Below are 14,864 nucleotides of genomic sequence, written 5' to 3'. Positions count from 1 at the left end.
CCAGGAGAGCATGCCACCTTGCCCACACGTAAAATGGCCCAGAAAACAGCTCCATGAGGTACAGAGAGAAATCAATGGCAGTGAGCACACCGTTGCGCAGGACATCAGCATGGCCTCACAGACACCTTCCAGGGGCATGAAAAACAGGACCCAGGACACAGCTAGCCAGCTACCCCCCCCCCCCTCCCGGAGAGCCCCTGCATAGCGCACACACACGCACACACCGCTCAGCAGCCACATGCAGCATCCCCCACGGGGGGGGGGGGGGGGGGCTTAGGGACAGGGAGAGAAGATAAGGAGGTGAGGGACCCCCGAATCGAACGCCCAGGGAATGCCCAGCCGCTCTGGGATAGCTGTACTTACCAGTCCTGAAGAGCTGGAAGACATTGCATCACAGACCCACTCACTGATCAGTACAGGGTGGCTGCTGGCCCGGCATACTGTGATGCAGACATCAGTAGCCTGGTTATATGTGTGCCCCGGAGCATAAAAGCTCAAGGACCACCTCTGGAGCTGAGGTTTTGTCGTGGCCTGCTTAGCGCGTAGCTGCGGCCTGCACATGCTCGATGGCCGGACTGTTGATAGTAGATCAAAGGAAAAAGTCATGCTTCTGCAGAAAAAAGCACGGACTGATGGGCCGCAAGGTTCCTAGGTCCTTCTTCACTAGGCAAAATAAAACTGATGACTGCATGGCAGACTGGAGGGTTGTTGCCCAAGGGACCACCCCCTGGGAAGAACTAAGAGTTCTGAGTGTTGTATTATAACTAATGCCTAGTATTCTCCTAGTAATGGCTAAGAAAGGAGCTGTGTCGGTCGGTGAATATAAGAGAAATACACTGTTCCGACTTACACACAAACTCCACTTAAGAACAAACCTACAGTCCTGATTGTGTTCGTAACTCGGGGACTGTCTGTATAGGGCTCTAATAACCGGTAGCTGTACATGTGGATCATCATCAGGGAGTGCCAGTAATCCCAGAACACCTATCTTTCCAATTAGGAGAGCAAAGAATATTAAATGCATGATTGAGAATATCAAACATCCTGCAAGCTGGGCACCTTCAAAACAAGAGGTAAGTGCCGATTAGCTGGAAAGTATGCTGGGGGACTTTTTTATTTCCCTATTCATATGTAGCATACATATGGTACACTGATCAAACACTTTGGGGGGGTCCTCCTACCTGCAGAGACACCACTCTATCTTCCATCCTTTCCACCTTCTGTCGTAGCTCTGTGTTTTGTCTCCTGTGTTTGTCCAGCTCTGCAGAGTACATGGCCTTCTCCTCTGTGGAGGGAATTCAGAACAGATTCACAAATTAGATAAAATAATGGATGGGATTTTTATACTTGCTGTAAAATTCATTATGTGGCATTCAAAGAGGGACACAGGTTCTTCCTGCTCTGTTTAAGGCAAAGCAATACCAAGAGCATGATCATAAAGCTGAGGCATGTTGGTAGCAAGAGGGGTTATACTGGGTTGGGACACAAATGTTGTGTGTCTGCCATCGTCTAGTCCTTCTGTAGAAGGCAGTATAATCCAAGAGAAGAAAGGGTGCTGCTCACCAACCCAGTGCATTAGTATGTAGATGAATGTGGCCTCAGCCAGCCCCGCCCCAGCCAGGACAAGTTTCACCCTGCTCACTGGGGCATGGCTGGAGAGGTGCTGGGCCACATTCATCTATATACTAATGCACTGGATTGGTGAGCTGTGCCAAGAGCTGCACAATTAATCGTCAAAAGATCGCAATCTCAATTTGACCCCCCCCCCCCACGCAATCTTAATCCGGCATTTCTACAATTCATGCACTAAGCATTTGCATGAGTATCGGTACTTGTGCAAATGCTTCAATATTTGAAACCGATACTTTCAGGCTCGGTTCTTTCATCTGTCAGCGGGATTCACCCACCGAAAGCTGAAATGTAAAAAAAAAAAAAGCCGGAAACATGTTTTTTAACTACATGCTGACCAGGCCATATCCAAAAGATGGCTACAGTGCGGTTGGCTTATTCTGGGAGGGCGTCCATGGACGTCCCCCCAGAATCTTGCTCCCGCGCGCCCCCTGGGGCGCACACCCGGGAACATCCGTGACGGGGTCACGGATCACGGTAAAATGACGGAGCGATCACTTGCAAAACAAACTGGCGTCATGTCACGGTTCCTCCCTCCCCTCTCTGTACCGATCGGTACAGTGAGAGGGGGAGAGATGGCAGCAGCGCTGTGGGCTGGATGTGAAGTGCCCATAGCGCTGTTCTGCGACAATCCTCAGCCCATACTCTGCAACACTGTGCCAATACTCTGCAACACTGTGCCAATACTCTGCAACACTGTGCCAATACTCTGCCAATAAATTTTAAAAGTAACAAGGAATTTTTTTTTTTGGATTAATAGCGCAAAAAAATAAAAAACCCAGCAGTGATTAAATACCACCAAAAAAAAGCTCGATTTATGTGAAAAAAAGGACATTTTATTTGGGTACAGTTGCATTACTGAGTAATTGTCATTCAGTGTGAAAGCACCAAAAGCTGAAAATTGGTCTGGTTAGTGGTTAAGGAGCAGGCACCAGTTGCTTAACAACTGATCACTCAGCTCGTACCCCTGCTCACGGCTGGCAAAAAATAAAAAAGCAGCTGGCAATCAACCTTGCTCAGCCCCTGAAAGAGACAGATAAAAAGGAAACATTGCATCTTCTTATCTGTCCTTCTGTTTATTCATTTACAGATCAAGACGGATTAATTTTGGTCTGCAAATGACACTAGTTTAAAACAACCTTGTTGGTTATTATTAAAATTGTTCCTCTTTTTAATCCCCCATTAACCCTTCGTTTATGCTAATCAGCCTTATTAAACGCCTTATCCTCCTCCTCTTCCATTTAAAGCGGAGTTCCACCCAAAAGTGGAACTTCCGCTCATTTGTCTCCTCTCCCCCTCTGATGCCACAATTGGCACCTTTCGGGGGGGGGGGGGGGGGGGGACAGGATACCAGTCTTTGACAGGTATCCTGTTCTCACATCCGGGAGGTCGGGACATGGCCTGTGACATCACCGTGGGGCTCCCTCCTCCTCCCTGTCGCCAGGCCAGTAGGAGAGAGGAGTGGGGCCTCGCATACGTGCAGTAGGGTTCCCGGCCTGAAGCCGTAAGGCTACACTGCCGGGTACCCTTACCCGTAATGGCGACATCGCTTTAATTATTATTAATTTCCTGCTGATTTTTTATTTACTTATAAGCATTGATAATTCAAACTTTTTCATTGTTTGCTTTGTTCATTAATATTTTTACACCTTTAACATATATTTACTGAACTTAATATAGCTTAAAGTGGTTGTAAACCTTTACAACACACTTTGACCTACAGGTAAGCCTAGATTAAGGCTTACCTGTAAGTCCAAGAAATATCTCCTAAACCTATACGGTTTAGGAGATATTTGCCCGTAGACAGCGGCGCACTGACAGAGATGCCGCGCATGTCGGCTCCCGTGCGTATGCGCGGGAGTGACGTCATCGCGGCTTCGCCGAATGACAGCGGCGGAGCTGCGAGACCCACCGAGAAGATGGATGCGCCGGACTACAGGGGACAGCGGTGACTTCGCTGGCTCCTGTGTCAGGTAAGTGACACATAATGGACTACTATGCGATGCGATGTGATGCGATGCATAGTAGTCCATTATGCTTTGCCTTTGCAGGGAATGAAAGAGGAAGTAAACCCATCAGGATTTACTTCCTCTTTAACAGTATTTTTTTTTTTTTTTTTTTATTTCTTTACACATTACATTAATTTTCATTCCATTTCTTTAAATTTGATTGAAGCGAAAAGTACTATGTCTTTTTATTATTATTACCATCTTGTTCGATAACCTAAATGTTCAGGGGTTGTAAATCCCCAAAATAAAAAAGTTCTTCAGAATAGTGATCTTAAAGAGGAAGTAAACCCTGATGGGTTTACTTCCTCTTTTTTTCCCTGCAAAGGTAAAGCATAATGGACTACTATGCATCGCATAGTAGCTCATTATGTGTCACTTACCTGACACAGGAGCCAGCGAAGTCGCCGCTGTCACCTGTAGTCCGCCGCATCCATCTTGGTTGTGGCGTCTCTCGCAGCTCCGACGAATGACAGCGGAGAAGCCGCGATGACGTCACTCCCGCGCATGCGCACGGGAGTCGCGTCTCGGAGCTCCGACGCTGCCATTCGCCGGAGCCGCGATGACGTCACTCCCGCGCATGCGCACGGGAGTAGACAAATTTGGCAAATCCATTCTTGGACTTGCCGCATTTAGTGCGCCTGCGCGCCGCTGTCTACGGCGCATGCGCCGTAGACAGCGGTGCCCATTTTCGGGCAAATATCTCCTAAACCATATAGGTTTAGGAGATATTACTTGGACCTACAGGTAAGCCTTAATCTAGGCTTACCTGTAGGTCAAAGTTGTTTGGAAGGGTTTACTTCCATTTTAAGTCTAAGCAAAAAAAAAATAAAAAAATAATCATGATTCTCATTTTATCCAGAATCATGCAGCTCTAGCAGCGTCCGTTCGTCTCTTCGATAATCCTCTTACACCTCTTAATGGTGCACCATGCCAGCTCGCTTCAATGCCCCAGGTGGGGGGGGAATCTCTGTCTCAGCTTAGAACGGCACTGCGAGTATCATTTGGATCACAGACAGTAAAACCCAATTACATCTGAGAAAGCATGCATTTCTCTATTGTTCGTTGAGGCACACAATTTAACTGCGTCATGGATGGGATTGATGCTGCAACTGTCAGTAGGACGACACTAGGTGCAACTTAAAACTAAAAGCACGCCCTCTGGTGGTGGCCAAACTCTTTATCCGCAAAGCAGGATTCAGTACTTGCCTAGAGTCTTAAGAGGATGCAGGTTTTCCTCCTTTTTACAGATGGAACTTTAAAAAGCAGTCAGACGGTGATGTGTGCAACACCAACAGGCCCACACTCACAACAGAACTGGGGACTTGCCTGCTGCTCAAACAGCCACCTGAAGGACCGTATGCCCCAATGCTTGCATCAGATAAGGCCTAAACCAGAGTGGATATGATTGAAATCACTAGTAAAAAAGGCTGGATTTAACCGATTCAACCCCAGAAGATTTTAACCCCTTCCTGACCAGAGCGCACTGCGTCGCTTTAACTGACAATTGCGTGGTCATGCGATGTTGCACCCAATCAAAATTGACGTCCTATTTTCCCCACAAATAGAGCTTTCTTTTGGTGGTTATTGATCACCTCTGTGGTTTTTATTTTTTGTGCTATAAACAAAAAAAAAAGAGCGACAATTTAGAAAAAAGGGAATTTTTAAAAAAAAAATTTGCTATACTAAATATGCCCCAAAAATATATATAAAAAAGTTTTTTTCCCCCTCAGTTTAGGCCGATATGTATTCTTCTACATTTTTTTTTTTTTCAAAATATATTGCAATAAGCGTATATTGCTTGGTTTGTGCAAAATTTATAGCGTCTACAAAATAGGGGATTTATAGCATTTCTTCTTCATCAGTGGCGGCGATCTGCAATTTTTTATCGGGACTGCGACATTATGGCAGACAGATCGGACACTTTTGATGCTATTTTGGGACCATTGTCATTTATACAGCGATCACTGCTATAAAAATGCACTTATAAATGTGTAAAGGACACCGGCAGGGAAGAGGTTAACCACTAGGTGGCAGTGTAGGTGTTAAGTTTGTCCTAGGGAGTGATTCTAACTGTGGTGGTAGGAGCTACACGTCACAGGACGGCGATCACTGCGCTCGATGACAGAGAGCAGTGATCTCTGTCCTGTCACTAGGCAGAACGGGTAAATTCTTTGTTTACAAAAGCATCTCCCTTTTGTACCTGTCTGACACGATCGCGGGCACCCGACGGACATAGGGTCCGCGGGACCCGTGGTCACGGAGACGCGCTCGCAACACCGCTTCTTAAAGGGGATGTACATGTATGCCGTTTTGCCCACCAGTGCCATTCTGCCAACGTAAATTGGCGTGAGCTGATCGGCAAGCGGTTGAATAAAAAAAATCAGATTTTTTTTCATCATTGATCAAATCCTTGATTTTTATTCACCCCGGCCTAAACATACACCTGGTACAACTTGCAGATTGAGAGAACAGAAGACCACGTGGCAGCCCAGCAAATTTTTGAAACAGTTGCTTAACCACTTATCGGCTGGCCATAGTACATTTACTGCTGACAAGTGGCATGTACAGGCAAAGTGCGGTACTAGTACATCATTTTTCCTGTACAGACACGGGGGCTACAGTGGTGCATGACCGCACAATTGGCAATTCGTGTAGGGCAGTGCTACATAGAGAAAAATACCCTGGCCATGAAGGGGGTAAAAACTTTTGGGAGCGTAAGTGTTAAATGCGGGAAAGCACAAGAAGCACTCAGCAGCCCAGTGAATACACAGCGAAATGTAGATCCCGATTCTCTGGTAGCGCGTCCCCTGACAGGAAAGGGTAGGACCTGATACTTAATTACAGGGGTCTCCAATCTTTTCTTCAGACTTTAGGGGGGCCGGACTGTGGACAGGGAAGTAAATAATGCCCCATCTTTGATATTAGGGGGAGAAATACTGCCCCATTGATGGAGTCAGTGGGATGAATAGTGCCCGATTGGTGTCAATGACAGGTATAGTGGCTCAAGGGCCGAAAAAAAGGTACATCAAAGGGCCACAGTTTGGAGACCACTGCTCAAGACCATTAGCCTAAATAATGGTCTGTGAGCCACAGGAGTGAAAAAGTTTCTCATAGAAGGCGTGACGGCATGATAAACCAGCACAGCACAATCTACATCCAGGTAATGACGGAGATATAATCCCGATGAACTGTAGCCAGACAGAGATAGAAGCAGTGCTGGTACAAGGATCTTTGACACCCAAGACCAGTGGTTCTCAACTCCTTTCCTCAGGACCCACTAACAGTCCAGATTTTAAGTATTACCCTGGGGAGATGCAGAATACTGCAATCGTTGAGCAGCAAATTATATCACCTGTGATGTATTGCAATGGTCTTGCAAACCTGGTCCGTTAGTGGGCCCTGAGGACAGGAGAACCTCTGCCCTAGGCAAATCTTCATTTTGCCGTCCCCACCTTGGTTCCACCCCTGACCCCACCACTTTGCCCTGCCCATGCATGTGGTGGAGGCGGCGACCTGACATCACACAGTGCATGTAAACGTGCAGAAAAGAACGCATATCAGCGTGGAAAGGTTACAGCAGTACACTGGGTGAAGTAAAGAGCTCCCAGGACTACAGATCCCAGCATGCCTGGACAGCTATGACATTGTCAGCCATGGTCACCCCAGGATGGTGCTGGAAATGAATGGAAGGAAGGTTTCCCAGCTGCCATGTAACATACACGGAGGGGGAGGCTCACCGTGTCCCATTCGTCAGCAGCCTGGTATAGCGCCATGTCCTGCTCCACCCTGTCCTCCTTCCGCCTGTCTCTGCCAACACCGACCACCGCCACCGGGAACACCAAGCACATCCAGGGAGGTGCCAGAGGACCGGCGACATGTGAGGGGCTCGCCTCTGTCTGCTTCCACACAGCGCTGCCACCTGGTGGTGTATTAGTAAAGGAGCAGAGGGTGCAGTGATAGTGAGGGAGCTTTATCACAAAACATTGCAATGACCAAACATCCTGTACATTACAACGTCCGGGCGCCGCAGCTGTACGAGACATCGCTGTGTCAGGCAGCCCATTTACACTGAGGCTGCACTCAGTGCGGGTTGCACTGCACTGTTTACAGGTGGTGCCGTGCTGGCAGCTCCCCTGACTGATGTGCGCTCTAGGTCAGTGTCTACCTTGCCTATTGGTAGCGCCGGCCCTGGATAGAAGAACTATGCCTTGGTTGAGGTGGTAGACTGAAACAGACCTTCAGAAAAAAGGATTCTTTAGGCCTCAGCACCACCCTGCCCTTGTGCAAAAAAAAAAGAAAAGGGTTCTTTGCAGGATAAGGCCGCCAGTTCAGACACTCGCCTCACAGGTAATGGCAACACGAAACACAACTTGGTGAATGAGAGTTACACGGGAAATATCCTTGATCATTTCTAACTGTGGTCAGTGAAGTGCCAAGACAATGAAATTCAGATACCGTGTAGTCACCGAGGAGAGGACAAGGGAAGACTCCCTGCTAAAAGACGTCTTAAAGAGCGAGCCAACGCTTTTTGGAACAAGATAGCCAGTGCCGAGATCCGGCCTCTGAGGGTACCAAGAGCTCCCTCTACCAGGATTTATCCCTCAGAGAATTCCCTGGGGTCAACATTTTCTAGTCTTGTACCAACCCCTCCATGTGTATTGAAAGTTTTGCAAGAAGTAGACTTCTAAGCCCTCTGCATCTAGAATGTACAGTGCATCTGGAAAGTATTTTACGGCGCTTCACTTTTTCCACATTTTGTTATGTTACAGCCTTATTCAAAAATTGATTAAATTCATTATTTTACTCAAAATTCTACAAACAATACCCCATAATGACAATGTGAAAGAAGTTTGAAATCTTTGCACATTTATAATAAATAAATAAATATATATATATATATATATATATATATATATATATATATATATATAAATCCCATGTACACAAGGCTACTTTCACACTGAGGTGCTTTACAGGCGCTACAGCACTAAAAATAGCGCCTGTGCGACACCTGTAAAGAGCCTCTCCTGTGTCTCCAGTGTGAAAGCCCAAGGGCTTTCACACTGGAGTGGTGCTCTTGCAGGACGGTCAAAAAAGTCCTGCAGGCTGCATCTTTGCAGCGCTGTAGGAGCGGTGTATTTACCACTCCTAAAGCGCCCCTTTCCATTGAAAACAATGAGGCAGTGTCACTAAACACTTTAACCCTTTTTCGGCCGCTAGTGGGGGTTAAAAATCGCCCCACGAATGGCCGAATAGCGCTGTCAGAGCACAAACCAAGCCATGAAGTCCAAGGAATTGTCTGTAGACCTCCGAGACGGGATTATATGGAGGCACAGATCTGGGAAGGGTAAAGAAAAGGGTCTGCAGCTTTAGAGGTCCCATGGGGAACAGTCCATCTGTGGATATTCTGTGGCTAGCTATGTCTGGAAGTGGGTGTAGATACCTGTATTATACAGGTATCTGCACCCCCCTGAAAGGTGCCAATTGTGGCACCGGAGGAAGGGAGGAATACGATGAGCTGAAGTTCCACTTTAGGGTGGAGCTCAGCTTTAAGGTCCTGGAGTGGCCTAGCCAGTCTCCAGACCTTAATCCCATAGAAAATATGTGGAAGAAGCGGAAGGTTCGAGTTACCAAACATCAGCCTCGAGACCTTAATAACCTGGAGAAGATCTGCAAAGAGGAGTGGGACAAAATCCCCCGAGATGTGCGCAAATCTGGTGGCAACTACAAGAAACGTCTGACCTCTATGATTGCTACCAAGCACAAAGTCATGTTTTGGGAAGGGGTCAAATACTTATTTCACTCATTAAAATGCAAATCAGTTTATAACTTTTTTGAAATGCGTTTTTTTTCTGAATATTTTTGTTGTTGTGCGGTGTCTCTCACTGCTAAAATAAACCGACCATTAAAATAATAGATGATAATTTCTTTGTCAGTGGGCAAACTTACAAAATCAGCAGGGGATCAAATACTTTTTTTTCCCCCTCACTGTAAATTGGCAATGTGATTGGCCATTTACCCTGTTCTGTGATCAGCCGAGTCCGAAGGACTCGATGATTGCAGAGCGCGCCGTACAAGCAGCGCGATCACAGGAGGACGTCTGCAGGCGGCCTCCCGGCATTGGAAGCCCACGCTGTAGCCGAAAGACAGCTATAGTGCAGATAGAAAGTAATTAATTGAAGAAAGGTAATCTTGATTGAAAAAAAAAAAGCCAGCAAGCAGAAAAGACATCTGACCTCCTAGGACACTAACAAAAAAACAAGGTATGGAGGGGTTATACTGCACTGGCCCACAATTTGTTTGCCAGTGTCCAAATCCTAATGTAAGCAAAAGTATAACCCAACAGTTTGAATTCCTGCACCCTTCAATGGTTGTGAAAGAAATAAAATTTTTGGGTTGGGATACACTGGAACTGCCTTACCTTGTTGGAACTGCTCTAGCACTATCTGCAGGTTGGTCAGCGATAACGCATATTGTTTGACTTGCTCTTGGGACATGTTCAGTTGCATTAAAGCCTCATCTCTCTGATGGGACACAAGATGTAGCTGCTCCTGTAGAGACTCCACCTGCATTGTAGCCTGGTGGCTAAACCAAAAAGGGGGCAAGTTAGAGATCACATATTCTATGAATCCACCACCCAAAACATGTTTCCTCTGCTGCAGACCGGTACCTGGCGGTCTCCACGGCTGTGGAGGAGGATAAAAGCTTTTCTTCTAAGGTTGTGAGTTTCTTTCTGAGCTCCGTCTCCCGATCCCCAGCGGCCACAGCCTCGCGTGTGTACGAGTCTTCCATTTCCAGCAGGTGATTGCGCAGCCGCTCCAGTTCTTGTTTGAGGCGTTGTTCTTTATCTCGTAGATGCTGGACCTGAGGGATGATATACCGGCCAATTAAAGTGCTCAGTAAGAATTAACCACTTTTATCCCCCATACTGACCAGGCCAATATTCAGCTTTTGGCGCTCTCACTCATTGAATGACAAATGCCTGGTCATGCTACACTGTACCCATATAACATTTTTATCATTTTTATTTTATTTTTTTTAAACACAAAAGCATACAAACTCTGCAAATCTGCTCTAAGCTTTAATTTTGTAAAATGCCAAAATGAGAGGTAGAGGACGCGACCTACATCTGAGCAGCCTAAAGCCTTGTACACACGGTCGGAGAATCCGTCGGAATGTGTCCTATCGGACCGTGTCGTCGGATAATCCGACTGTGTGTGGTATGCATCGGACTGATTCCGTCCGAATCTCAGTCGGACCCAATTTTCCAACATGTTGGAAATATTTCCCGACCAACTGGGCCGGACGGACCTAATCCGATCATGTGTAGAGCATTTTGATCGGACCAAGTGCCACGCATGCTCAGATCAAATTCCTACATCAAAGCTATTGGCTACTAGCCTGAATGTAGTCCCATCGTAGCGAAATTACGTCATCACGTTCTGAAAGATCGGATTTTTCGCCAACTTTGTCTGACCGCGTGTATGCAACAGTTTCAGACAAGATCCGACGGATTTGGTTGGCAAAATCTCCGACCGTGTGTACAGGGGCTAAAAGTATACCGATCCCGTCATACAAACAAGCAGATTTGCTGAATGTAAAAGAAAATCTGTATAAACGGGAGGTTGCTTTTGAAGGCAATTGAATATATGACTGCTAAAACCCTGTTAAGGTTATTGTGCCCACAGCTGGGCTTTACATTTTTTTTTGATAAGTAGTATTCAAAACACTGAACTTACGCAAAAGGGCACGATTGCGAGATCCAGGGCAGAAACCAATGGCCACCAGCACGCCCAGCATAGAAGGTGGTCATGTGACCAAAGCTTCTTTTGCAGGAATCCGTAAAGAGAAAGAACATGTGACCAGCCTCAGGGAGAGATGTGTCAATGGCCCGTTTCATCTACAACAAGACTAGTTGGACCATAAAAAAGTCCCATGAAAACAGAGATTCCTAAATGATGAACGGAGGCGAACTGCACAGCTAAAACAGTTCACATATACAGTACGTTATTTTAACTGTGGATTTAGTGGTTTGCCCGGAGATCAGCAGAGTTTACTGAAAGACAACAAATGTAGATGATTGTGTCAGAAACTTGTTAAACCCCCTTCAATGCTGGGCACTTTCAACCCCTTCCTGCCAAGGCCAATTTTCAGCCTTTAGAGCTGGTGCACTTTGAATGACAATTGCGTGGTCATGCTGCAATGTACCCAAAAAGTTTTTCACACAAATAGGGCTTTCTTTTGGTGGTATTAAATCACCACTTTTTTTGTTTGCTGCTTAATAAAAGAAGAAAAATAGAAAAAAAATAGTTTTTCTTGCGGTTACAAAATTTTTCAAATGTATAAACTTTCTTTAAACATTTATGCCAAAATTTATTCTGCTACATTTCGTTGGTGAAAATAAGATAAATCAGTGTATGTTCTTTAGACTGTAGGAAAGAGCACTGTATAAATAATAAATATTTTTAATTTTGTTTGGTGGTATTTAATCACCACTGGGTTTTATTTTTTATTTTTTGCTAAACAGAGACTAAAAATGTATTTCTGTTATAAAATTATGCAAGTATGTAATTTGTCTTCTCCACGGATGGGCACCGTTGAGGCTGCGCTGATAGACACTAATTGGCTGCACTGAACTAAAAAGCTTTGGAAATCTGTGCTGTCACAGGATAGCCGGTGTTCTTTTGAGAAGTGCCCACTATCGAGAAGTTCCTGGCATGTAGTGCGCATGCGCCGTACGGAACAGCGCAACAGCTGATTTGCAGATCAGCTGGGCTGACGTAACCAGGGCGCATGAGCACATTGTAGGTGGCATCTCTCGAGATGGGAGATACCATTTCAAAGGCACAATTTAAACCAATACAAGCTGCGGGGGAGACCGTAGTTCTCAGATTGTGCATCGCAGCTGCTGGAGGGTGGCTAGTGGCTGTGTTGAAGAGCTGGTTTTGTCTGTGTTGCAACCCGACCTTTCACACAGACAAAACCAGACGTTCAACACAGCAAACCCGCCCTGCAACACAGACAAAACCGGACCATCAGCACACTGTAAAGCCGACCCGCACACTGTAAAGCCGACCCGTAAGAACTACGGTGTCCCACCGCTGTTCTATAGGTTTCAATTGTGCCCGTGAAATGGTATTTCCCATCGAGAGATACATCCTATGATGTGCGCATAGGTCAAGTCACTCCAGCTGATCGGCAACTCAGCTTAAGTGCAGCTCTGTCCTGCGTGGGCACTATTTGATGGGGGGGGGGGCACGTCTTGACAGAACACCAGTTAAAGGCTTTCCTCTCCTCATACAGCAACAGTGGAAATGCAGATAAGCGGCATTTGTTTACATGGGATCAGCTGTGATTGGACACAGCTGATCACATGGTAAATGACTGCTGTGATTGGCCCTTCACCTCAATTTGTGATCAGCTGTGTCCAAAGGAAACAGCAATCACAGAGCGAGCCCAATGTATGCCCCGCAGGGTTCTAGGTCAATAGACACGCTCCCAGAAGAAATGGACAACTGATCTGTAGCCATCTTTCAGCTATGGAGGGTGGGCAACTGGTTAAAAAAACGTAAAAAAGGAAAAAAAAAAATACTCCAAACCCCCGAAAAAAATTCAACTGTCAAAAAGTCTACACATGTATGGTGAGCTTTCGGATGAAAACAGACATGATTTTAAAGCTTATGCAGATGGGTGACTATAGCCGTAGTTCTGGAACAGGTAGAGAGAGGCGTTTCCAATCAGCCACAGACAGTAGAACTATACAAATCAATGACAGGCTGACATCCAGGGATTCACAGCCTTCGAGACTGTGAGCTCAAACGAACAGGGCCCTCTGATCCCTCCTGTATTGAATTGTTTCTGTACTGTTTACCCTCATATAAAGCGCTGCGCAAACTGTTGGTGCTATATAAACCCTGTATAATAATAATAATCCTTCCCTATTTTGCATATAACACATGGCTTGTTACCTGCAGTAAGGAACAGATGTACACTCCTGGATGCATACAGTTCATGTCCAGGGATGCATATCCTTTCATAATCGCAGGTAATTGCTCCATGTGCGATTACACGTGCAATTAAATGTGTACAGTGTCAAGAGGTCACCGATTTGTACAGGCTTCCTATCTGCTGCTGATCAGAAACTGTACCCCCCACAGAACTATGCTGATCTAGGCAGTGTAGGAATCCAATCAGCTGTGTGCATGAGCCCAAACTCTTATATTACTGAGCAAATCACCCACCAGCTAACGATCATCTCTTCTGCACACCATCTTGCGGTACAATCGCTCAGCACTATGAACTCACTTGTCTATTTTATCCTCAGAGCTTTCACTTTAAAGTGGTTCTAAAGGCAAAAGGTTCTTTACCTGAATACATTCTTTGCATTAATGTAAAATAACCTTCTGCATGCAAGTCCCCCCCTTCAGCCCCCCCCCCCCCCCAACTTACCTGAGCCCAATTTTGTACCCGTGATGTGCACGAGGACAGAGGCTCTGTCTGCTCTTTCCCTCCTCACTGTTAATCAATCCCCCTGCCCCATCTGTGTGAATAGACAAAAAGCGAGTCCGCACTAGTGCCCCACATAACAAGTTGCTTGCTATGGGGGTACTCGAGAAAGGGGGGCCAGGAGTGACAGTGGGGGACCCAAGAAGAGAACGATCGGGGCTGCTCTGTGAAAAATGAATGCACAGAGCAGGCAAGTATAACATGCTTATTATTTTAAAGAAAAAAATTGTATATTTAGAATCACTTTAATGGGAATTATATTTTACCCTTTTTTGGTGCATTGCCCCACCATAATCCCGGCACCCACCTCGTTCTGGAGAGCGCTGGTTTCCATCTGCTTCTGTTTGAGTGCCAACATAACCTGATCCCGCTCATGCTGGAACAAAACCGCTTTCTCCTGCATGGACTTCACTTCGTTCAACAGATGGTTCAATTCACCGGCCTTTCCCTGAGGAAGAAAATAAAATTATAATTTCAACAAAACTGACTAAAAGAAGAATTAACTAAAAGACAACAAACATACCAAAAGGTCACTAGAATCCTCATACAGTGCAACCAGAAGGACCTAAACATAATGCAGAAAACACAATTCCATACTAAAAGAGTAAGTAAACCCTGATCGGGAAAAAAAAAAAATTCTCCGATCTCATGCTGACAGCCGCTATTGCGGTTTTGTTTACAATGCGGGGTCATAACGTCACGCCCGGACCTCCGACGATC

The 14,864-nt window shown here is 45.9% G+C and overlaps 1 protein-coding gene across 1 annotated transcript in view; it reads right to left on the bottom strand.

Annotated features, from left to right (window-relative positions):
• TRIP11 (thyroid hormone receptor interactor 11) overlaps positions 1–14,864 on the bottom strand; it is a 124,735-nt gene that overhangs the window by 73,877 nt on the left and 35,994 nt on the right. Inside the window, exons 11-14 of the mRNA XM_077466751.1 lie at positions 14,452–14,592; positions 10,309–10,502; positions 10,060–10,223; positions 1,182–1,285 (exon numbers count right to left, since the gene is read on the bottom strand). Coding sequence (XP_077322877.1) covers positions 1,182–1,285; positions 10,060–10,223; positions 10,309–10,502; positions 14,452–14,592 — 603 coding nt within the window. The remainder of the gene's footprint in view (positions 1–1,181; positions 1,286–10,059; positions 10,224–10,308; positions 10,503–14,451; positions 14,593–14,864) is intronic.

The sequence above is a fragment of the Lithobates pipiens genome, unplaced genomic scaffold, assembly GCF_037356315.1.
Source record: "Lithobates pipiens isolate NorthernLeopardFrog02 unplaced genomic scaffold, aLitPip1_a1.2 Scaffold_37, whole genome shotgun sequence".
NCBI lineage: Eukaryota > Metazoa > Chordata > Amphibia > Anura > Ranidae > Lithobates > Lithobates pipiens.
This window is presented reverse-complemented; position numbering and strand designations above follow the sequence as displayed.